Genomic DNA, 26,012 nt, shown 5'->3' with positions numbered 1-26,012 from the left:
CCGACCTTTCTGAAGCAGAGTGACCTCAACCGTCAATCTCCAACTTATACGAAGACTGACGGATGGGATCGCCATGGAGCATGAGCGGGCACCCACCGAACATTTGGATCGCAATCACGGATTCCTAAATGCGTCGGGGTTTGCGAGTGTTGGTGGGGAAGAGCCGTCGTCTCCATGGCGGCGGCACTACGGATGCCGCCCTTCGTTCCCGCCGCCGCCGCCGCCGCGCGGCGCTCCCTCGTTGCCCGCTCTGCAGCCCGATGGCGCGCTCCCTTCGGCCACGCCGCCGCCCCTCGGCGATTTCAACTTCCTTCATCTCGTCCACGGGTTCCCCCGCCGCGTCCCTTCTACAGTTAGGATGGGTCCTTCTTCGATGCATCTTAAACCTTCTTTTTCTCCTTCTATTCGTTATTGTTTGTTGCAAACGCCTTGGTGAATGATCTGTTTCGGCTTAATACCTCGAGGCTCTCGGAAGATGATCGACGATCGGCACCGGTTCAGCCGTTCTTGATGTTCTTGTGGTGGTGAAGGAATTTTATTTGGCTTGCTTGAGTACATTAGCATATCTCGAGGATGTCTGGGAAGATGCTTAGGTATATCGTTTCCATCCATATCCTGGGTGGACGTTGTTCTGGACCTGGTGCCGAACGTGTGATTTAGTGGGATTCTGGATTTGGGCACTTCCACGTGTTTGCATCTATGGTGGTTTCGAGAGCATCTACTCAGATGCCTATGTTATTCGGCTCAAGTTGCTATGAATTTTAAGATCCAATCACTAAATTTATGATCTGATCCACAACATCTTGCAGGAAGCTGTGTACCCTAGTCACTCAGGGTTGTGGTTCACGTGATCAAATGAACTGACGTATTGCTAACTAGATTTAGATCAGGTTGACATTCCAAACTATGATTGATTTTTTACTTGATGAGGGTAATATTCAGGGTTTGTTGTTTAGTGTTTGATGAGGACCTCAGTGATTCACATAATGGTGGAGGATTGTGTTGAGGCACCCCGGCAATCCGACATCAAGAAGTGTAAAAACTTATTCTCTTGTATGTGTTACTTGAGTGGCCTAGGCTCGAGAATGTTTGGCTGTGCTTGGATTTTCTTTTACATAAAGGTTCTTGGGTGAGTAAAACATCGGTCTTTACGAAAGGGCCAGCTATATAATTATGGAATCTTTGGTATTGTAAATTTCGACATCTTTCATGTGCACGTTCCAGGTAAGGTTAAAGGCTAAAGACTTGTGTCCTCAAAATAAGTACAGATGTCAAACCCATTTTGTCTTCATCGGTTCACTATATGGTGTCTATCTTCTTCTTTTGACTGAAAGAAAGTAAATATTGAAAGGAATTTTTAGAAAATATTACTATATGATGTCTGGATTCAGTTAAACTTATTTATAACCTAAGAATGATATTACCTTCACTTGTTTCTGACAGTTTGTTATTGCTTCATTTCAGATTTTGCTAGTAGAGATGCCAAAATCCAAGCACCTGAGGACCAGTCTGAAATCATCTTTATAGGCACAGGGACAAGTGAAGGGATTCCTCGAGTGAGCTGCCTCACAAACCAGTCAAAAGCTTGTAAGGTAAGATTGTAACTCTCTAGCTTTCTGAATAGAGTTTGCCGGGTGCTCCGAAGAGTTTCCATTACTGTATGGCTCATTATGGTGTCAACTTCAGCGATGATTGCATTTTTCAGGTTTGCTCAAAAGCAATTGAGCCAGGAAACAAGAACAGGAGACTTAATACAAGCATCCTTATACGCTATGTCAATTCTGTGGGAAGATTTAACATTCTTGTAGATGCTGGCAAGTATGCATCAAATTTAACTATGTTTTCTCTCACATGCAAAGTTGGACCCATATACATTCATTTGAAGCATGTTCCGATCTGCTTCTAACCGAATTCATCTATCCTCTAGTATCATATGTTATATCGTCCCTTAATGCTTCTCCACCAACTTCACTCCTTTATGCAAGTTGAGATACTCTGCAGTTACAGTATTTGAATATTTATTTCTACATAGGTCTTTGCAGTGACCGACCATCATAAATTGGATATTGTAACCAGCTTGACATATGGCATAGAATTTGATAAGTTTGCTGGTTAAGAATGCAGACAGACATAATAAAAGATACAACTCTTAGATCTGCATTGCACATAAAAGCTGGCATCAATATATTTTTTCATGTAAGCAAAACTAGCTTTATACTTATAGGTTTTACATCGTAATTGTAAATGCAGGTTTTTCTACCACAGTGCTCTTCGATGGTTTCCTGCATACGGGTAACGGTTTCTTGCCACCTTTTTATTTAGTGTTTGGCATATTTAGAATTTTTTAATATTCTACGTAAGTTTGACTTTGTGATCATGAAAATAACAAAAAGATGTTCATGGACCCCAGTTACTGTATGTCTCATTTGTTGCTTGACAAGAATGACAATGAAGTGGGTGCCTAAAGTTTCTATAAAAGAGATCATTTGCGGTTTGTGGCAGGCTGTCTGCAAGTATCTGTTTTTCATTTCTCTTTTATTGTCTCAAAAATTAGAAGAAATTTCTGGTGACCAGGATTGTTATCATTTCTCAGAACAAAAAGGGATGGTAAGGCTCCCACCAATGCTGTATCTAGGCTTAATTCATAAATAATGCTGATCAAATTTCAATTGATAACCAATAATCAGTGTTACTGTAATCTTCACAAAGTTTCCATAATGAACCAGCTTTCCTGATTTGGCTGGAACCTGACTAACCTCTAGTGTTTACCTGACTAGATTGGATAAATATCATGACCAAGCCTTTCATTAAGTTTTTTTCTTTGTGTTCTATGATAGTTTAAATGCACTTTCATGTTACTTTCAGTCCCTTAAACATGATATACCAAATAGCCTGTGCATGATAAAGTTCTTGTTTGATGATTGATCTCAAACATTTCCCCTTTTATGAATCATACCTTTTAAGTTGCATCTGACGATTGTGATGCATTGGAAAGTGCCACACAATTTTTTTATTAGCCAATCACAACTGAGAATATTATTTTTTATCAGCAGATATATTGATGATAATGAAATTTTTTACATGCTCTATGTTATTTTACATCATCTTACTGGTGCTTCTCAACTCTTTTTTAGTTGGTAAATTTTGCATTAATTTTTTTTTCTGCTAGATAAATGTTATCCTATTAATTAAGTTGTGCTGGAAGCGATAATTAAATTTGTATCTATTACTGTATTCACTATCTTTAACATGCTTCTAATTCTAATTTTTGTATTTGCTATCTCTAGAATGTTTCTGGTTTTAATTATTTAATTCACTATTCTTTGTCAGGCTGCGAAATATCGATGCAGTCATTATCACCCATTCTCATGCAGATGCGATTGGAGGTATCTACCTCATATCAGAATTCTTTCTACTATCGATAATAATTCTGAATCATGGTCATTGCTAGTATTGCATGATGATCTGAAGAACTTTACTAGTTTATTTTTAGTTTGGATTCTAAATTTCTGGGAAATGCCAGTATATTATTACTTTTATCATATTATCTACCAGCAGTAATATGTGATCATGTTTTATACTTTTATTTACCTTCTTGTTTAACTGCAGAAAAACTTGTGTAACATCTGGCTTGCCTTTTGTTAGATAGCAATTTTATCAAGTATGACAGCAAAAATTTTTAATATTGCAACAAGAAAAACTAGGAAAAATATTTATGCTGAATCTCTTAGTTTCTTCTCTTATTAGTAGGTTCTTAAATTCTCTGTTTAGACTTATTTTCTCTCATGGTTCGTCTTATCAGTCCGTACCAATGTATCAATCAGCTATCGGTATGATACATACTACATACTAAGCTATACTGATGTACCGACACATGGTACAGTGGGACATGCCACCATACCGATATGTACCACCTGCATCGGTCCCCTATTAGAACGATATGTATCACTCATACCAAGCGGCATGCTATGGTACAATGAACCTTATTTCATCCAATTATCTATTTTATTGATCGTATGATGATTAATACTCATTTCTGATGGCTGAACAGTGTGGTTTGTGTAGACCTTGATTTCCATCCTGCTTCATTTCCAACTTTTTCTCATGGATTATAGCTGTCAAGCAGCATTCAAATTTTATGATAAAGAAGAATCTTTCATTTATTACTCTTCAGCTATGTTTGGCCAAAAAAAAAAGGAAATTTAATCAGTGTCCAGTCCATGAATTAATGTTCTAGTATGAGAAGAATGTTTTTTCCTGAAGGAACCTTGTCACTAGTACTAGTTGAAGTGGACTTTCAGTATGAAATATGATACTCATCATCCTTGTTCATGTATATTTTGCTCCACATATGAACATGAATTATCGAAATAGGATCTCTCAGTCCAATGGGGTTCTCTTTTCTTCTATTTGCGAAAAATAGTAGCATAAAGCATCTTCAGGTTCTTTAACATTGTTATGGTCATCACAACTACACCTCTTGGAGATGTCCTCCACAAGGAAACTATTTTGTAGGTCTTTACTACTTTGCCTAACTTTTGACAAGTGAAATTTGTATAATTGTTCAAGTGATGATTGTGGAGTTCAATTCGCTTTTTCTGCTTGTGCACAAGAGTGGGTGTGTTTTGAGTAATTGGATGAGAGAGTGAGAGATCAGTTCTCCTTTGACTGAATTCAGTGATTCTTGATGTAGGGCTTGATGATCTTCGAGATTGGACAAACAACGTCCAACCATTCATCCCAATTTATGTGGCACAACGTGATTTTGAGGTATGAAACAGTAGCTTGGCTCTGTACACATGCATGGACTTCACAAATTATTCATGGCATATTGTCATGGTCATCCTTTTTTTTTTCCTACAGAATGTCATTCCTTTATGGTAAATTTGAATTTGGTAAGATTTGCAAATCATTAAAACTTCCTACCTCCTCTCGCTGCCATTCAGCAAGTTCCATCTTATTTTGGAGATTACAACAGACCTGGTATTGCTGGAGGTTAATATTATACTTAAAAGCAAAGATGATTGGCATGATGTTAGTTCTGTAGCAATTTTTTCATTCATGAAAAAAATGAGAAGAAACTGATATTGCGGTTGTTATGCTGATTTATTATTATCCTTTTTCCTCCACAAATTTTATTATACTGTTCTACAGAATAGGAAATGTTGCAACGTATCTTCACTAGTTCTTATTTGAATAATATTAGTTCTTATTTGAATAATAAGTAACAATTTTAATTGATAATATTAGTCATTTTTAGTTTTTACCATAGTTCAAGTGATTTTCTCTTCCGATATGTGTCTTCATATAGGTGGCCCTACATCCCCTCTATGGTAAAGCCTTTCTGTTTCTGTAGAGAACCACAAAATTTGACTTAATAAAATATCTAAGATTCTTAATATGGATTTCTTCAATTTGTTTTAGGTGATGAAGAAGACACATTATTATATAGTGGATACAAGTGTAATTGTTCCTGGCGCTGCTGTGTCAGAGTTGCAGTTCAATGTGATAAATGAGGAACCGTTTGTTATTCATGATCTTAAGGTCAGTCGGTTCAAGTACCATTTCAAAGAGTTTTTTTTTTTATTTATGAAAATTAAGTTTTAGGATGTTAAACTATTGCAATTTTCCTGATTATCATATAATGCTTTTGTTTGGCCTTCTGTTGTACCATATATGCCTCTCAACTAGGACACATACTAAAACTCAAACTTCAAAGTTATCATGACTTCTCTTCATATGAAATAATGTTTTTTTGCCAAGTTTTCAGTTCTCTTGACCAAGTATTAACCGGTCCACAGGTCCAACCAAGTATTAGTATCAGAACATATGGTTCAATAATGGTACAATAAACCCATTCATTTTTTATTATTTTGTGAAATGATACCGATTGTACTGGTCGATACTGTCCACTACACCATTAATATACCGGTCAAGCAGGTTACCAGAACTGGTACCAGACAAAGATTTAAATCCTTGTTTCTTGCACTAGCACGAATTTGGATTAAATAAGCTATTGAAACTTCTCAATACTTGCTACAAGATTATACTACTTTGATCCTTATTCTGAACATACAGTATGCACCTTTAGTTTTTTGGTTAAGCAATAGAACCTTGTGCTTTTCTTCAGAAAACCTAATCAAGGGCTAGAATATTTTTCTTTGTGGAAATTGTTGTACCCTAGTTTATTTTCATAATATGTAGCTTTGTCCTGGGTCAGTGAGATTATAAATGTAGCTCTATAGTCAGTTTTTCTGTAGACTGTAAAACTTGGGGCTTATACATTTTACAGGAGGGTTATGATGTGGAATTATGTATTTATGTTCTTACTACACTTGGTAAAGTTTCTAGACAATTTGCTTAGTGATTGACTAGTCTGCTTTAGGTTACTCCTTTACCTGTCTGGCATGGGCATGGATACCGTTCTCTAGGATTTCGTTTTGGTGATATCTGTTATATAAGGTAAGTACTTGCTTCCTGTATCTTGGGTTTGGATGCAACTTTACTTGGCTGAGTTTTTTATGTGTCCAGTGACGTCAGTGACATACCAGAAGAGACTTACATGCTTCTTAAAGACTGCGATCTTCTAATCTTGGTACAGTATCTTTTCTGGTTGGATAAATTTTGCTTTATATGCTTCTTTTCTTCAAAGGTTATTACGTCAGAAATATTGTTCAGGATGCGCTAAGACCAGATCGTTCGTCTTCAACACACTTCGGATTACCAAGGGTAAGTGATATTATTTTTTGCTTTGTTTTGTTTATATCAGTGCTGAAGTTCAATCAAGTTGTGAACTTTGTTTACTTCATTGTTGAATAGGCTCTGGAGGAAGTACGCAAAATTCAACCAAGGAGAACACTTTTTACTGGTATGTGACAACCTTAGGGAAAAGATTTTAGTGCAATAGTATGCTTTTCTTGATCTCATCCTGCTTAAGGGGGATGAGAGCATGTTAGTACAAAAAAAGGTTCATTATTGAGCATGAAAAAATATAGAAATAACAAATGTTATTTTAGATGGCAGATATCAAAAAGGCAAAGGTATCATAGTGAAGTTACTCTATGGTTTGTGATAGCTTCTAATATAAGTTAAGGGAAGAGTGTCGATTTAGGTAAGGCATAGATGCATGAAAAATGCAGGCTAGAAGCTTTAGTAAAGAATAATAAGACCAAAGAAACATGGAGGAGTTGCTTTCACTAATAATTAATAAAATCATGCACATAAGGTTGTATAGAGGTACTCCTTGGTTTCAATGAGGTTGCTCCTTTGCAGTCTAAGACTCCAAATGGATCTGTCAAAACAATTACGATAAGTGAAGTTATTGAAACAATTAAGAGCTATCTAGCATATGAAATAAGTTTACAGATCTAGCAGTTTACAGATTAATTGAGAAACATTTGTCTGCTGGAGTATGAAGTGAAAATCTGGAGAAATAAAATGTCAATTCCAGAAATAAGAACAGACATGTCTGCTGTAGATCAACAAAATGCCATTTACTCGGGCCTTAATCTCTCTGTCATATTTAAGTTTTTTTGTTCTTTTCTCATCTTTTCATTCGACTGCAAGCTTGTTGGCTTTTACTAAATTTGTGTTTTTCTATAGATAACGGTTGCTTCACAGCCTATGTTTTTCTATCTAATAGTCTTCTTGGAATTTCTTTTATCATCAATTCTTCTATGATCTAGAAAAGGAATCAAGAATTTTTTGTGTCATCTTCATAAAAACAAATACTTAATGTATTATCATCAAGTATTTGTTGCACAAGATGATTTAAATTATTTGGAAAGTTGAACTATAAACCTCTGATATGTAGAATTTTTTTTTTTATAATCACTAGGAATGATGCACTTGATGGACCATGATGAGATAAATGAAGAGCTTGCCAAGTTGCTGGAGTCAGAGGGTCTGGATGTCCAATTAAGCTATGATGGCCTCCGCGTCCCTGTAAACCTCTAAGTCTGTGATATTTTTAATCTAAATATTCTTTCTCTTAATCCAATCTCATTTATCTGAAGCCCAAAAGGTTCTCCAGCAATGGTGGCCTTCTCAGTGTATCCTCGCGGTGCCATGCAACATTACAGAGATTGTTTCAAACGAGTCTGGGATGTGTCTCCTCTCAGCATATAATGGTGGAAAAAGATTTGAAATGTGGTTTCTGGTATTCAAATTGCTTGGATTATTAGCGTCCAAACTAAAATTATTAAAGGTTCCGAGTTTACGACTTTGGTTCACTGAATTTGGAGATCATTTGCTTCCACACTACCACATAACAAAATTTTTCCGTAGTCTCTGGGAGCAAGTAAAACAATTTGTTTGTTTCCTTTATGCACTATGGTATAAATCTCCTGCCTCTGAGTCGAAGAATAACGCAACAGATTCTGGATTCAACAGATTCTCTTTATGTTTGTTGCCGAAAGATGCATTCTGCTGCTGATTCAGGTATTTTCGGTTTGAGCGCAAGTTCCATCTGTCAATCAGGCACTTTGTACCAACTACGTGCATCCTTCAAACTGATTTATCCTCGTTGCCGTCTAGAGAGTTGAATTCTCATAATTTTGCCAACTAAACAAGTTCATCGTCTTAGATCGCGTTCGCAAACGCTTCGGGGCTCCGATATTGTCGTCCTCATCTCCGGCCGCTTCGCCCCGCTTTGCCCTCGCACGCCTTCCAAAGATCACTCACCTCTTCAATCGCGATCGATCGTCCGGAGCCTCTCTCTCTCTCTCGCTTTCACTAAGTCTTGGGTTTTCCTCTCTCTCGATTTCACTAACCCTTCCTATGTTCCCGATCCAGGTGAACGACGCCACCATCATGCCCTTCTCTGCATCGGCCGGAGATAGTCTCGACGAAGCCGTGGGCTACCTTGAGGCCCGCTCGCCGCCTCATAACCACCCACTTCACCGAAGCCAGATTCCTCTCTGCCTCCTCGAAGTTTCCTTCCAACAGTCCGTCGAAGATCGACGGGTTGGAGCTCCGTCCCTATCTAGTCTGGTCTTTTATTCTTCTGTACACCGCATTCTTTGATTTGTTTCTGATGGTTGAGAATTGTCTTTGGCCTACTTGTCTGGTGGGCGATGTCTTCTGAGGATGATGGGATATAGCGAAGATGGCGTTGGTGAACTGTGAGCTCTTGCTGAAGAGCTTGATTAGTTCCTATTGAGCTTGCTACTTTGCATTCTGTAAATGTTCCTCTGATAGCATTGCTGCCTCTTAGGAATTGGATCAAATAACCAGGTGGTGTCTCTCTTGTGGAGCTGACACTTTCAATACTCCTCCAGAGGTGGCAGATCTGTCAGGCTGTGTCCCTGTTGCATCAAAGTTGATTGCAGAGATCAAGCCTCGGTAACTCATCCTTCTTATTACCTTTACTTCATTTGATTATTTAGCATCTGTGCTATCTGCAGTGACACAAATCCCAGCTTTAACTCAAAATATTTATGGATGAGCAGCAAGAGGTTCGAACGAGTATTCTTCATTCCTCGAGTAATTCCGATGGTATAAAAAGCATGTGTAGGCATCTAGGAAGTGTAATACATCATGTAATACATCTACATGGATCTTTCCTACCAACGTGGTTCCTTTTGGGTTATATTGTTAGTCAACTTAATGGCTTTCGTATCCCTTTTATGTTGTTTTGAATAAATTTGTCTCAAGTCTTTCTATTCTCGCACCACTAGTCCTAATTAATTCATGTTGTCTAAGTAAATCGACTATAAGTTGGCTTTGGACATGTTTATGCCATTTTAATGGGTTTCTCTTATTTCATCTTCGACCGGTGCTACACAATTGTTCCTGAACATATATGTTTCTTATACCATCTTTTCTCATATTCTTGATTATCTATACCAGTATTCTGATCTCGTCACTTAACTTTTTGTGCATGTTGGTTTCTGACTATCTCACATTTCAATGAACAAAACACGACCAACCTTACAATTGTTTTAGAAAAGCTTCCTCTTAATCCACATTATCATATAAAACTCTAGCTGTGCTTCCTCACAATGTTCATATTATTTAACGCTTTGGATAATATCTTGATAAATCTTTTCTTCCTTCTAAGTTATACATCCTGACCAGCTGTTCTAACGTTGTATGTATCCCTGATACTAGTGTCAAACTGACAAATCTGATTGTTTATATATATGAGCAGTCTTCAAGAGAAGATTTCAGAAAGTATGATGATATTCTATTTTTTTCTTCCATATTTTCTACTGGTATCACATTGCTGGCTCTAAAGGTATACTATTTGTACTTGTAACAGGTTTCTTGGATTAATAATGATGAATGCTGATAGACTCTTATTAGAGTCAATGCAGATAGAAATGATGAATGCTGGAGTGGATTTCTACTGGACTGCGATGGCTCTTTTGATGCTTTGTCTGGCTGTGCAGGTATCAGTTACACCTTGTGGGATGCTAAACAGTGGCCAGCAGCTGTGGGCTCTGCGTGCAGAAAGGCAATATCGCCAATTCAATCAAAGGGGGCTGCTATTCTTACTGGACTGCAAGCTGCAAAGGGGAGGGGCAAATTCAGATCAGGATCAGTTACGATGGTCTAAACCTTGTTCACATGACTGGTCATCAGCCTGTCACTTGAAAGCTTTGGTGAATGATATTAAAACTTTGGTTCCTGGATTCAATTTAGCTGAATTTAGTCATGTATCTAGAGAGAAACTTACTGCTGTATATAACATGGCAAACCTTGGCAGCAGTTTTGTTTGAACTTGTTCCAAGTAATTTAAGAAATAGAAGTTTTCCTTTTTCCAAAAAACATAAAACAGGTTTCTTGGATTGACTGCTGTTGGAAACGAAAGATAAACAAGGTCTGTTTCTTCAGAATTCTGATTCTACACTCTACATGCTTGGTTTGTAGATAGATGTAGTACTATATTTTCCTTTCTTTTCTTTTGTTCAGATGCAATGTTTTGTTCTTTGTAGCTTTTACATTTACCTGTTTTGTATTGAACTTGTCTGCATCAATTGATTTATGGTCAGCGTTCTTCATAAAATATATGAGCCATACTGTTATATTATCGTAGTTATACAACACTATAGTCAATCGATCTTGTATGGTGAAATGCCAGTGTTTACTGATCATCTGCAAAAGCAATACATCTGAGTTGTATTGTTGTTTCTTGGTACTGCCATCTAATCATAACCTGTGACCACACCTGAAGTATGTTATGGTTGTTTGATGCTAGGCTTTTGAACCATTCGCTGCTTAAGGAAGGATTCAACCAGCGACAGGATCAAACAATCTTTGGAATGGCCAAACTGCAGCAGAGGTGAGTTGTGATCAGTCTGCACATTAATGCATGTTCTTCCAAGTTCACAACATATTTGATGGCAGTGGCTGTGTATAAAACAATGTAGATAGATGCTGACCTTTCAGTTCCTTTCTATACTGCACAAGTTTTGGAAACTGCTCTTAGGATGATGACCTTCCCAATTCATTCCATGCTGCATTCTTGTCTTTCCTTAACAAGTCAGGACATTACTACGCATTTCTCTTACTTTGCATATAGGAGTGGTTGACCGGAGTTGGCCCGCCATGGCCTCTGGATGTCTGTCCAATGATGAGGCAGGTATTTGGGCAAGTAAGGAAAAGGGAGTCGTCAAGGTTCTTGCAGCACAACAAACAAGGAAGCGTGGGCACGTGTACGACGAATGGTGCTTCTTAACCTCCTCCGGACGCACCCCGGATCAAGATTCAAAATAGCAAGGTAACAACCCACGCACAACACGACTCTTTCCCCCCCCTCTCTCTCTCTCCTCTCTCTCTCTCTCTCTCTCCCTTTCACACAGTCATCACCCTCTCTCCTCCGAGATTTATTCTGTTGTGATATCGTCCTCGTCCCTTTCCTTGAGAACCGCTCCCCCTCCGCTTCCAAACCTCTCCTTCTTCTCCGCCTGCTTTCCGTTCATGGGCTCGCTTTGCTGCCCGCCACCCCACCATCCGCCCCGCCCTACGACCCTGCCGACCGATCCGATCGTTGCCAAGAATCGCCGCACCAACAACCATCACAGCAACAACAACCAAAATATCCTCCTCCTCCTCTTCCTCCTCTTCCTCGTCCTCCGGGTGGTGGGTGCGTGTGCCACCTTCATCGCCACACCCCTCGATCCTATCATGACCTCCGCCACCACATCCAATACAACTGCCACCAACACCAGCGCCAGCAGCAGCAGCAACAATAAGAGCTCCTCCTCCCAGCCCGCCGCTAACTCCGCCTGCGCAGCCTGCAAATACCAGCGCCGCAAGTGCAAACCCGACTGCCTCCTCGCTCCTTACTTCCCCGCCAACCAGCAGCAGAAGTTCCTCAACGCTCACCGTCTCTTCGGCGTCAGTAACATCGTCAAGATAATCCGCGACCTCGACCCCTTCCAGCGCAACGAGGCCATGAGCACCATCATCTACCAGTCCGACATGCGCGCCCATGATCCCGTCGGCGGCTGCTACAGATACATCCGTGATCTCGAGCGCCAGATCGATCACGACTCTACAGAACTCGCGTTCGTGCTTAGACAGCTTGCACTCTGTCGTGCGCACACAGCTCAGACCATTACACCAGGAATTCCTACCCTCGCACCTGATCTGGATGTAAACCCTAATTTGCTTCTTAATACACCCACCGATGACACCGAGAATGTGATATATGATGCCAACCTTTTCCCTTCGATGAATCAGCCGCAAGACCAGCAGCAGTACTACAATTACCTCTGCTATGACAGTGGCATTTCTAGAGATCCAAACAACGATCCGAATGCCAGTAGTAACAGCAACAGTGTTAACAACAATGTTTTGAGTCTACAGCAGCAACAACATCATCATCATCATCATCATCATCCGCAATCAGTGGTGCAGGATGAGGATGTTAAGCCTCTGGTAGATATGTTTGAGATTAGGCAGACATTGATAGGAGGGGATGATGAGGGAGATTCTAGAATCAATACGACTAACGAGGTCGGGCATCTGCATTGCAGGTAAGGATTATGGTCCTAGTTTTGTTTTTATCCATGAATCTTTATGTTTTCGAATGAAGTGATGAAGGAACATTTAGATAAATTCTTAATTAGGGAGTGTTATTTCAATTCAAAGCTTTATTCCAATTCAAAGCACTAGATAAATACCGGAACTATATGTTTTAATTAAGAATGGTATTTTATATTAATCATATGGTCTTCTTGAGTCACTCTTGTTTATCTCCTCTCCCCCAAGTCATGCCAATTTTTTTTTGCACTTTTATTTGATTTCTTAACAGTAATTGAAAACTATTACTATTTTTATTCAAACGTATCAGCATTTCAGGAATTTTTAGTTTGCTTGTTATATACTGTGATAATTGTCATTGTTGTGGCAAATAAGGAGTGCTTTCAATAAGAACTGTGGTGAGTGTGGCTTCTCAGTAGCCCATTTTCACCCTTTGCCCTTTTGTCCTATTGTGTTCACAAATTTTAGGTGTTCGTTCAAATGTTCTTCATGTAAAGTTTAAGAAGTGACTTTATTGCACTTGGTTGTTTCAGTGATCATCACAACAAAAAATCCATTTATGCTTTTTGCCCTCTCTGAAAAGAATCATTACTTGAAGCTATGAGCATCTAAACCTCCATAGCCTTCTTTTTATGTCCCAAGCTGATGTGCAGCATATGCTATCTTGTGACTGCTCTGATTTTAATACGGAAACATTTATTTGATTTCACAGCACAAATTTGGAGCTTAGAGATGAGACTAATCAAGTGGAACACACGCAGGAACATGATTTGAAAGGTGCTGCATCCTTGTTTACCCTAACCAATTGTACTTCCTCAGGTTCATAATTCCCTTTTCTTGCTTATTTCTCCTTTTCGTTTGATTTTTTTATTTTACATAAAATTCGACGATAGCCCTTTTTTATTTTGTAATTTTGCTGTTATGTTATCGGCGGACATAGAATTAATTGAAAGGATGTGTGACAGGAAGCCATAACCTGTATACGGAGGTGTTTTTGTCTGAGAAATTCACTCTTTGATTGAAGATGATAGCTTTCATGTTCCCTTTTTTCTCTCTATGGAACTACTTACCATATGGATATTAGTGATTGGGATTTTGTTCCTCATTGTGCAAAGTTTTATGTTGACCATTTTTGTTTTCTTTACAACATGTTCAGCTTGGTAAGGTTCTTGTAGCCATCAGTTAAACTAATTGAAACTCACCGATTTTTCTGGGCTTTTCTTGTGCTATTTGAAACCTTAATAACATATAGGGGCAAGACTTCCAAGGATGAATTAATGTTTGTACTATGGGTGGACTCATTTGTTTCGAAGAAACAAGTTTAGTGAACTGCTTGCATTGAACAGGATTAAGAATATGTGCATAATATCGAGCAAATACATATTAAAATGCAAATGCTCGAAAACAGCAAATCTATTGCTCTTATGTGTCTCTGTGCACTTGAAACATTCTGTTTACACACTCACCTTGTGTTGTCCATCACCAAATATGATTGGGTCCTTTGCACTAGAAATGATCAAAGCGATCAGGAGAAAATTCACATTAATGCATTGCTACTAAGTGGGAATTACAATTTCTGATGCTGTTTAAATTTAATCTGATCAAATGAGTGTGCTTTTACAGGTGGTACAAGATTTCTCCATTTTATGATGCATTTTTGTCGAAAAGTACTATCAATGGTCAATTTTCATTAGGATCAAATGATGATGCTCATCATATTGCCCATCCTTGTGTGCCAATGGATACTTTAAAAACAAAAAAAACAAAAACAAAGTGTTTGAACTATAAATATCAAAATTGGATTAGATATCGATCAAGTGTTTTTTAACCTCGACAGGCCGTGGAAACTATCAAGCTGGAGTGTGCTCGCTCGATGGATGGATCTTGCAGTCAAGTTTCTGCCTTCGCAGGCTCACTAGATCACCATTTGATCTAATGGTTAATAGGTAAGTTTATTATTTTTAAAATAAAATATAATTTTAATATATATATATATATTATTTATATATTATATTTATATAATATACAAATAATATTAGACAAATAAATTATATATATATATATATTAAATAAGAGGATGATAATGGGAAAAGATGATATATGTCGAGGGGATGAAAAAGTAATAAAATAATAAAATTTTCTTTCATCTTTATGATAAAGAAAGATAAATATTTTTAAAAAAAATGCCAGCATCTTTGATGATGAATAAAGAATCAAAAAATTTTTAATCGTTCTAACAATCTAATTAATGAACCGAACAAATATTGTTTTGATTCTTGATTTTTCCTATCTGATCACGTATTCGTGTTGGTTTATATAACTATGGTATGAGTGTAACATTTTGGTCAATTTGGTTTAGTGTGTTAAAATGAGTACATTAAGTTGTCGTAGCTCGAGCTAAATGTAACCCTTATTTTTATTATTTATTTTTCATGTGACACCAATCATGCAATAATTGGATTTTAGTGACCGAAGTGTACATGAATCTAAAGATCCCGTCGAACGCCGCCTTCATCATTTATTAGAGAGAATAGTTATAATTCAAAGCAAGCCAATTTGATTACAGCCTACAACACACCATCATCTCAAGGCAGGCTCAGCATTATTCTATCGTAGTACTTGCCAAGGGAAGTCATCTTACTCTACGTATTCGAAATGGCTTCAAGATAATTTCGAGATGGAATTGTTGAACTTCCAAAGTGTTATTTGCACTAAAACCAATGTCATAAGTTTTCTAACTTGATTTTCTAACTTTGATCATTTTGACGCTCAAGTTAGTTATCAAGAATTTAATGAGTATGCATTTTTTTTTTAGAAGAGAGCTTTTAGGTATAACTCCGAGAGTTAGATTTTATACTTGGTCCACAGAAGAGATACCCTACAATTGTCCCAACGTTCCCATTTGATATTTTATCCACATAGGTGACGGGGGATAAACAGGTTCGAATGGCCTCCCTTGGACCCCCAGCGTACTTCGAGGGATTCATAGTACAGTGCTCAATTCATCTAAGAGGCTCATCGCCAATGTGTTTCTTTATAGCGTGAAGGAGACACTTATATGTGTGGATCGATTTTCCCTAACTCACATATCTCGAGAATATTTCACCCTATGCCTCCATCATAACAAATTTATTTTGACATGGGTCGAGTTTTTCGACTCACATGCCTCAAGCACATTTAGTCATGCGCCTCCGTCATAACGAATTTATCTTGACGCGGATCGGGTTTCTCGACTTCACACACTTCAATCACATTTTGCTCTACGTTTTCACTATAGCAGGTTTATCTTTCATCTGTCATGACGGGCTTCAAGTCCTCCCTCCATCGTGGAGGATTTCAAAGTCCATTCTCCACTACGGCGGATTTCATGTCCTCCCTCCATCATGGTAGATTTCGAGTCCTCCTTTCATTATGATGGATTTCAAAGTAGTTCCTCTACCATAGCATATTTCGGGTCCTCCCTCCATTGTGACGGATTTTAAAGTCTTTATTCTACTATGGTCGGTTTCATATTCTTTTGCTATTAGTGTCTCTTAGAAATTGCCTCCAAAGAAACACTTATCTCGATAGTATAAGGAGAAAGATCGACATCCTAATTACTAGAGGAGAGAAATTGGCAAAGATATGGAGCTGGACTCAATTTTTTGAATGAGCCTCTATAGTCCAAAGTTTCCATAACCTCGGGAGCTATTAGCCTCAACCCAAAGGCCTCCTTAAGAGGCATCTCGCTCCTCGCCTCGATTCTCAGCAAGGTAGGTCGATCTTTGAGTCCCTCATCCCGACATCAATTATGCATTTTTATCTTAGGTCAAGATGTCTTTTCTCTCTCATATAAGTTTTTTTCGATCTTCTAGCCATCGATTAGTTAAGATTTGTGCTCCATCTTTGGACAGTTCGAGGTTTGAGGAGGTTGTGTCCTCTTCGTTAGAGAAAGTATCTCCCATGAACCCAAGGGTTCTTTAGGACTTAGAGTTCACGAGAAGTTCTCATGATTATGATTCAGTGGTGAGTACACCTCTTTTGGATCACTTAGAAACTAAGTATTATATCCCGATCAGGTTCGATATGCAAGTTACTCAATCTGATCAGACCCTTTTGACCTTGCTCCCGGGTCTTTCTATATCTTGTGATGCCTTCGAGGTGGGCCTTCATCTTTCTCTTTACCTAGTGATAATATCTTGCCTTCAATGGTGGAGATATTGTCTTTTTCAAATGGCTCTCAACTTATGATGCTATCTGATAGTGTTCATTGGAGAATACCAGTGTACTGATATTTCTCCAACCTACACCTTTTTTGTTACTTATTTTCAGTCAATAACAACACCGACTCACCTCCTCGCACTGCCACCTAAATTGCTACCTCTAGTTGTTGATCTCTCCCTCTTTTGTTTTTAATCGTTTGGTCAGTTTACTTGATTCGTTCCTTCTGTCTGCCTCATTAGCGTTTTATGTTGATAAGTCGGGGCTTCATCTTAAATGTAGAAGCCCGACCTAGTATATGTAATTACTTTTGCAAGTATTGGAATTATTATTATTTTTTTACTTTACAACTAGCACTTTAAAGATACATCTTACGATCGATACCCCAGGCCTCGTGGCCAACATTTGATACTTTGGGGTAGCCCTTCCTGGCCTACAACATCCGAGACCTTAGGAGTAAAACTTATTCAAATTTATGATGTGTCATGTTCTTGGTAATGTCACACCCTTTGTTGTCCTGAGGCAGTATGTTCCATCCCAGACGACTTCGATGACTTGATAAGGTCCATCCCATTTTGACACTAGCTTCCCTCGGGACCTCAGTGGGTCACTGACCTTGGCCCTTTGGAGCACCAGGTCCCCTAGTCCAACCCCCTGAGGCCAACTCCTCGATCGTAGAGATTGATTATCACCCTTTTGTATCTCAACACTCGTAAGTGTGCTTTGACTTCACTGATTAAGTCAAGTCTAGCTCAAGGTCCATCTTCAAAGGTTTCATTGTTAAAGCTCTCAACCCAAGGTGTCGGGAAGACTATCTTGGGTGATAGGATAACTTTAGTGTCGAACGCTAAGCTGAATGATAATTCTCCCAAGTTGGTCTTGGGTGTCAACTGGGAGGCTCATAAAATGATTGGCAGCTCGTCCACCCAGGTGCCCTTTGCTCCAATGACCCACTTATTTAATCTTTTGAGGATGTCCTAATTGGTAACCTCGACAAGACCATTGGTTTAGAGATGAGCTACCAAGTTGAACCTCAGTTGAATATCGTAGGACTAGGAAAACTTCTTAAACTTCAAATTGTTGAATTGAGTCATGTTGTTGATCATGAGGGCCTTTGGGATTCCGAAGTGGGTAATGATATTTTTTCATATGAATCCCTTGTCTTCATGAAGTAGTATACGCCTACAACGAGGAGCCTCTGATAGCCTGAAACTGATAAAAAGGGTCTAAGGAGGTCCATTCCTCACTGGGCAAAGGATTATGTTAGGACCCTTTTTCTGAGCTTTTGAATAATGTTTATTGAGTCTGTTTAGTCCAGTTGTTTATTGAGTCGATTTGGTTCAATTAGAGTCAAGTAGAGGTTTATTTAATATTTATTTATTATTAGAGTTCAAGTCCTGATGGACTCTGGGTGGAACTCTATAAATAGGGATGTAACTGCTTCTTTTCGGTAATCTATGAAAAATACTATTCTGTCTTTGGACAAACCCTAGGAGGCCGATCCCTCGAAGAGATCAAGGAGGGCCGATCCCCTCGAAGCGATCAAGGAGGCCGATCCTCTCGATCCCCATTTCTCCCCTTTCTTCGACGATAAGACTTTAGGGTCTTATCATTTGGTATCAGAGCTTACGACCGCAGCCTTGCTTCCCTTCTTCCCCACCACCACTACAAGGCAACTCTTTCTTCACCGTTGTCGCTGCTTCTTCCCGGCCAGCGACCTTCGGTGGCCGCTCGACCTCCTCGCTGCCCCATCTCGATCAAAAAAAAAAAAAAAAAAAAAAAAAAAAAAAAAAAGAAGAAGAAAAGAAGAAACACGAGAGGAAGAAGAAGCCGCAGCCACCCCTGCGTCCCCTGCTTCCGGCCAGCCCACCCGCCGCTGCTGCTCTCCGGCCAGCGCCCACCATCGCCCCGCTTCCCGCCGGCAACCACCGCCGCCGCTGTTCCCCGGCCAGGAGACGACGCTGCCAGTGTCCATCCCAGCCCTACTGTCGTTGCCGCCTCCCCTTGGGTCGCAGCCGCAGCCGCTCGACCTCCCCTCGTCGGCGATCGTTGCTGACGCTGCTTCCAGCCACGCCACCACTGCTGCCTCCTTCTTCACCGCCGCACCGCCGTTGCCAGAATCGCCAGCGGCTCCGGCTGTGGTGCGATAGAAACAGAGCACCCTGTTTCCCTTCTCCAGCATCGCAACTTCCCGGCCAACGACGACGCTCGCTGCCTTTTTCTCCACTGCCGCCGCTGCTTCCCGATGGCTCGATCACCGCCGCCCGCCTCCCAGCCGCAACCCTAGCCGTGACCCCCCTTGGGTCGCAGCCCCTCGTTGCAACGGTTGCAGAAACAGAGTTCCTCTGTTGCCGCAGCCCCTCGTCGATCGCAGCCGCGCCACCTCCAGCACTCCTCTTCCCCTCCAGCGCTGTCGCCGCCCAGCCGACCCATCACCGCTGCGGGCCACCGTGCGACGACTGCCGCTCGCCTCCCAGCCGCCGCTCCACCTTGCTCTGCATCCTTTGCAACCGAAACAGAGCACAGGCAGCTCACCTTGCTGCCCTTGTTTCCAGCCGCACCACAGTCGTGGGTCCCCTTGTTGCTGCGAACGCCGGCTGCCGTCACTGTCGCTGCTACTGCCCAGCCAGTGACAACGCTGCTCGCCTCCCAGCCGTGATCCTCGCAGCCTCTCCCTTACTCTGGTAACAGAAACAAGGTAAATCACCAATTGCCTTTGTTCCCGCAGAGCCACCGTCGATTCCTATTCTCCCTGCAACCTCAACCCCGACCACTTCAACGCTGCCTCTCCCTTGCTCTGCCTCCACTGTTGCAGCCACCGGATGCCATCATCGCAGTCTCAACCTGACTATTTAGCGATCGCTTCCGTGAGTCACAACAGTTGTAGTCGTCGCCTTCCAGCCCCCGACGCTCTCATCTCACGCAGCAACTGAAACACAGGGCATCAACTCTTCCTCCGTCGCAGCCACCACATCGGCGAGCCCTTGCCGACGCTGCCCCCAACCGCACCACCATCGCTACCTCTCAGTCCTCGATCCCTCCACGTAGCGATTGTAACAAGCATCGTTGCCTCTCACCAGTGCCTCCTTCCGCAGTGTGACAGAGACAGAGCAACGCTGCCTTCCATCTGCGTCGTCGCAGCTATCGCAGCAGCGAGCCCTTGGCGGTGCTACTCCAGCCACACAACCATCGCTGCCTCCCAGCCCTCAGCAGTAGCGATCCCTCCACGCAACGACCACAGCAAGCATCGTTGCCTCCCACGCAGCGAACGCAGCTACATCTCCACATCCTCGCAGCAACCCTTCATTCCAATAGTGCTACCACCGATTGCATCACAACAATAACATCGAATAGGGCAGTGATTAATGCCCTTGTCCAACACCAAAAATAGGAGTTGAGATTACAGATTTGTAGTCTTACGAAATGGCCACCGATAACTCAGTGAAAGCACAAATGGAAGCATTGGAAATTAGAATTGAGAACCGGTTACAAGAAGTACTTGATGATTTCAAAAAGGATTTACTGGGGAGCCTTAGTAAATTTCAACAAGGTGGGAGCTCAAGTTCTACATTGCACAGATCTGGAAATACTAGAAAAGGGCCCCAAGATTGTGACACAATCTACTCATACATGAAGGTGGATGGACAGCTCTCAAAAATTTGTCAGACTTCTACAGTGTTGGAATATCAGAGTAGGTTTGAAAGATTATCAAATCAAGCTAGAGATTGGTCGGAACGACAACTTCTGGATACATTTATTGAAGGTCTTATTCCAGAGATCCGGTGTGAAGTTAAGGCTCGTCAACCACGCACTATGATAGCTGCGATCTCATTCGCACATCTACATGAGAAAAAAATCAACAGGGAAAATCATGGAAACAGAAGTGACAATCACCAGATGATCAATATGCCACCCACCATATCTATTCCCAACCAAAGCCTTGACACCCGAGGACTAACCCAAGAAGAACTCAAGAAAAATTCAGCAAAGGGTTTGTACTATGATGAAAAGTGGAGTATGGAGCACCAACATAAACAAGAGCAGCATATGTTGATTGAGGCAATTGGAGAGGAACCAAAAGCAGAAGAGTTGGACTCTGATCATGAAGGTATAAATTCTAATGAAGATGTTGAACCTACCGTACATACAATGCATATATTAGCCGACTACTCTAGCTCGCAAACTATGGAAGTTGGCGAAACTCTAGAACATCAACCTGTTATAGTTTTGATTGATACTGGTAGCACTAACAATTTTATAGACAGTGAGATTGTTGACCGATTGGCCTATCACATTGAAGACTATGATAGATTCGAAGTAAAGATCATTAATGGACGGATTTTCACTTGTGATAGCAAAGGTTCAAAGATAAAATTGATTATACAGGGCCAGAAGTTTCATGCAACAATTACTACACTGAAAGATCGACCTGTTGCTTACACTCTTGAAAAGTGGAGACCATACTTACTTGATCAACAGGTTGTGATGCGTTGCAGATAGTCTATGGCTAAAGTGCTGAAAGAGAAGCTCTCTGAGATTGATGCTGCTTAGCCTTAAGGACAAGGCTAATTTGAAGAGGGAGGAACTGTTAGGACCCTTTTTCTGAGCTTTTGAATAATGTTTATTGAGTCTGTTTAGTCCAGTTGTTTATCGAGTCGATTTGGTTCAATTAGAGTCAAGTAGAGGTTTATTTAATATTTATTTATTATTAGAGTTCAAGTCCTGATGGACTCTGGGTGGAACTCTATAAATAGGGATGTAACTGCTTCTTTTCGGTAATCTATGAAAAATACTATTCTGTCTTTGGACAAAGCCGATCCCCTCGAAGATATCAAGGAGGGCCGATCCCCTCGAAGAGATCAAGGAGGGCCGATCCCTTCGAAGCGATCAAGGAGGCCGATCCCCTCGAAGTGATCATTATTATCCCCATTTCTCCCCTTTCTTCGACGATAAGACTTTAGGGTCTTATCATTTGGTATCAGAGCCTACGATAAGACTTTAGGGTCTTATCAGATTATGCATAATCAATTGGGCTCAAGGGGACCGTCAGTTGGTGTTGAATCTAAGTAAAGTGGCACCTCCTAATGTAGGCGATTGCATCTTTACACAACATCAATCAGTAAAACCCTTGCCAAAGAACCTTGAACGTAACAGTCTGTCCACCTATGTGCTCCCAATAAATACATTCATGCATGTCAATAAGCACCCTTTCAACTTCTTACGATGTCATACATCTAAGGAAGGGTTAGCCGACGGACCTACAGTATATATGGTCGTTAATTATGAAATATTATGCTTAATAATACCTGAATCTTCGAGCCATTATGGGGTTAGTAGGGAGTGTCTTGTCTTTTTTATAGCATAAGATCTCGTTCATTCAGCTTGGTTCCTCCTTGATCATGGCCATATTGTGTCTTTTGATAGTTCAGGTCGGTAATGACTTGACCAATTGGCAACCCTCTTCCAAAGCTCGGGTAGAGGATAACATGACAAGTGCATTAACCTGGGCATTTTCTATGTGAGGGACCCGCAACATATTGAGTCAAGAGAAATTATGAGCTAACCGTCACACCTCAGCAAGGTACTTCACCATGGTCATGTCTCAAGCTTCGTAGCTCCCTTTTACTTAGTTCATGATCAGTTGTGAATCACTAAATATCGTTAAATCCTACACCTGGAGCTCTCGGGCAAGTTAGAGCCCTGAGAGAAGTGTTTCATATTTGGTATCATTATTAGAGATCTTAAACTCGAACTAGAGAACTTATTCATACACTTGCTTGTTTGGACTTTTTATAACAAGTCAACTATCGTCCCTTTCCAAGGTAGCGAAACCATCTACGAACAAGTTCATGCCGAGAGAGTGTGACCATTGACCTTGCCCTTGGGCGGTAGGGTTAGCTTCGATATGAAATTCGCCAACATCTAAGCCTTTATGGCAACCCATGATACGTATCATATGTCAAACTCGCATAGCTCTATTGACCACCTCAGTAACCACTCTGAAACGTCAAATCGAGAAAGGACTTGCTTGAGTGGTTGGTCAATGATCGCTTGTTTGAGATGCACTTGGAAATATAGATGGACCTTCCTTGCTGCTAATACTAGCGTAAATGTCAGCCTCTCAATGGAGGGGTATTGCTCCTCGGGTTCGCTTAGTATATGACTAACATAATAAATAGGTCTTTGGATTCTCGAGTCATCCTGCACCAACATTGAGCTGACAGTCTACTCGATGGTAACAAGATAAAGGCTCAGAGCTTCACTCAAAATGAAGAAGAAGAGCGATGGCAACCGGGCGAGGTGGTACTTCAACTCCTCAAATGCATGACACTTCTTAGTCCACAGGAAACCTTTTGGGTTATTTAACGTCCAAAAGAAGGGTAGACACTTGTTGTTAAACTGGGATAGGAACCTGCTAAGTATTGTTATTTGCCCTGTTAGCTGTTGTACTTCATTTACTGATCAAGGTGGATGCATCTCCAATATAGTGTGGACCTTCTCGAGGTTTGTATCTATTCTTATCTAGTGAATAATGAGCACACTTGGTCGGGTTGAGATGCATATTGAATCTATTCAAAACCTAAAATATCTCGATCAAGTCTGCTAGATGTGAGTCAGTTGTTCTGCTTTTGACTATCATGTTGTCTTTATACACTCTCATGTATCTCCCGGTCTGGTAATTCAATATCTTATTTCCCATCCTTTAGTATGTGATCCTCACATTTTTCAATTGAAATGATATAACTTTGTAATAATATATACTTCGATATATGATAAAACAACTATATTCTGAATCCTATGGTGTCATTTTTATTTGGTTATATTCCGAGAATACATCTATGAAGGTGAAGAACTTGTGGCTCGAGATAGCATCAACTAGTTGATCGATTCGGGGGTGAGGGTAGCTATCCTTCAAACATGCTTTATTGAGATCAGTATAGTTAACACACATTCTCTAATTTCTATTAAACTTTTTAACCAATACAATATTAGCAAGCCATTAGGGGTACTGTACCTCGATAATAAATCCTGCTCCTGACAGCTTATCTACTTTATTGCTAATTGCTTGCTAGTATTCAAAAGCAAACTTATGAGGCTTTTGCTTCACAAGTTGAGCCTCGGGGGAGATGTTCAAGTGGTGTTGGGCCACGTAAGAGTTTATTCCTAGCATGTCTCTCGGTGACCATGCAAACAACTTGATATTCTCCTTGAGAAAGTTGATGATCTACACTCACTTCTTCTCATGAAGTGTCACCCCAACCTTAACAACCCAATCAGGATGAGCCTTGTCCAAAGGTGTCTTAACTAATGGCTCCATTGGCTCCAGATGTGAGAGGAATTTATTAAAATTCTAAGGGTCTAATAATGGTGCCTCGGACCGAGCATTTTTTAGTAAGGAGAATATCATCAGATACCACTAGCAAGACTCCTTCGGATTGCTTCTCAACTCCCTAACACCGGTCCTTCTTAGGAATTTCATCACTATGTGGTAGGTCGACACTATAACCTTTAGCCTATTTAGTATAATTCATCCTATGATTGCATTGTAGTAGGGTTCATTGTCATTTTGGAGCATGGGTCATCGTCGAATGTGATGTGTAGGTTCATAGTCCCGAGAGGAGAGATGGAGTTATTAGTGAATCTCATCAGTGAAGAAGTCATAGGGCTGAGATTGTTTGCCAAGAGCCTAAGTTTTTAAAAAGCGTCAAAGTAGAGGATATCGATAGAGCTACCTATGTTGATCATGACTCTTTTTACTCGAGCATTAATCATCGTTGCAGAGACTACCAAGGCATCGTCATAGTTTGGGTCAAGGTACTCCATCTCTTCTTCCTTAAAGATTATTTTTGAATCATCTTCTAACCTTAGGTACTTCTCAATAGTGGCTTAGGCATAGGCTTTACGACTCGATAAGCTATCTCCTCTCGAGGCAAGTCCACTGATGGTAATATCGATATGTCCTTTCACCAAACTCGGGCCTCCAAACAAGCCTCCCGAGTTGCCCTCAATAATGAGTTCATCGATTTGTTCCTTCAAATCACAATAGTCCTCCTTGCCATGGCCATAATCGTAGTGGAAGCAATAGTAATTAGATTTGTCCCTCCTCTCCAATGGTGTCTTCATCTGTTGAGGGTCCTTCAAGAATATTTTTTTTTTATTTATAAGAAGATATTGATTTTCGTCATGTTCAGGATAATCCACTTGGACCTTAGGTAAGGCAGCTCGAGTTGGTCATGTTTTCTTTATCGTGGTGGCCTCGAGGTCGAAGCTAACGATGGTTACTCCTGTCGTGGCCTTTTGCACGTCTCCTAGTATTTAGTTGAGACTATTGCCTCTACGGTTATGCATCATTGACTCTCTAGAAGACCTTGGGTATCATCGCTAGTGGCATCTCCACCAATGACTAGAAAAGGAAAGAGAACTAAGGCTTTATCATGAAGGCTTGAATCACTAGTGACGAATAAGCTTCTTGCATACCTCAAATTTTGTTAGTGAATCGAACAATGAAGTCGGAGAGTATCTTTTCCTCCTTTTGCCTGAGTCCGAGTAACATCGTTGTCGATGGCCTTAGGCGTATATTCCCAAGGAAGTAGAGCTCAAACTATTCTATGAGCTAAGCAAAGGAGCTGATTAAGAGTGGCTTCAAGCGAGTGTATCATTCTCCTACCAAGCCTCTCAGCATTGTTGGAAATGTGCAACACATCAGAACGTCTGAGATGACATACAAAGACATTTAGGCGAGGAAGGTAATAATGTGCTCTATCGGGTCGGTACTATCATCAAAGGCCTCTAGGGATAGGGGGCAAAAGTTTATTGATATC

General features: G+C 40.5%; 2 protein-coding genes across 4 annotated transcripts; both read left to right on the top strand.

Annotated features, from left to right (window-relative positions):
• The first annotated feature begins 58 nt into the window (after window positions 1-58).
• Window positions 59-8,231, top strand: LOC135634143 (putative hydrolase C777.06c). Of its 3 annotated transcripts, none has more exons than XM_065144398.1 (13): window positions 76-352; window positions 1,465-1,592; window positions 1,706-1,818; window positions 2,251-2,292; window positions 3,331-3,386; window positions 4,694-4,770; window positions 5,425-5,544; window positions 6,386-6,462; window positions 6,541-6,595; window positions 6,679-6,729; window positions 6,820-6,868; window positions 7,838-7,944; window positions 8,016-8,231. In XM_065144398.1, the coding sequence occupies exons 1-13, from the start codon at window positions 175-177 to the stop codon at window positions 8,181-8,183; spliced, it is 1,221 nt and encodes a 406-aa protein (XP_065000470.1). In that variant the 5' UTR covers window positions 76-174; the 3' UTR covers window positions 8,184-8,231. The 3 variants fall into 3 exon arrangements, with proteins under 3 accessions (XP_065000471.1, XP_065000470.1, XP_065000469.1); XM_065144397.1 differs by having other exon boundaries at window positions 78-352; window positions 6,532-6,595; XM_065144399.1 differs by having other exon boundaries at window positions 59-362; window positions 6,532-6,595; window positions 7,838-8,231.
• A 983-nt stretch (window positions 8,232-9,214) lies between these two features.
• LOC135634145 (uncharacterized) lies at window positions 9,215-14,086 on the top strand. The gene is made up of 5 exons (XM_065144400.1): window positions 9,215-9,342; window positions 10,392-10,543; window positions 11,201-11,284; window positions 11,525-12,983; window positions 13,703-14,086. Exons 4-5 carry the CDS (start codon window positions 11,923-11,925, stop codon window positions 13,815-13,817), a joined length of 1,176 nt encoding a protein of 391 aa, XP_065000472.1. The 5' UTR covers window positions 9,215-9,342; window positions 10,392-10,543; window positions 11,201-11,284; window positions 11,525-11,922; the 3' UTR covers window positions 13,818-14,086.
• The last annotated feature ends 11,926 nt before the right edge of the window (window positions 14,087-26,012 follow it).

The sequence above is a fragment of the Musa acuminata genome, chromosome BXJ3-3 (genome assembly GCF_036884655.1).
Source record: "Musa acuminata AAA Group cultivar baxijiao chromosome BXJ3-3, Cavendish_Baxijiao_AAA, whole genome shotgun sequence".
Classification (NCBI taxonomy): Eukaryota; Viridiplantae; Streptophyta; class Magnoliopsida; order Zingiberales; family Musaceae; genus Musa; species Musa acuminata.
This window is presented reverse-complemented; position numbering and strand designations above follow the sequence as displayed.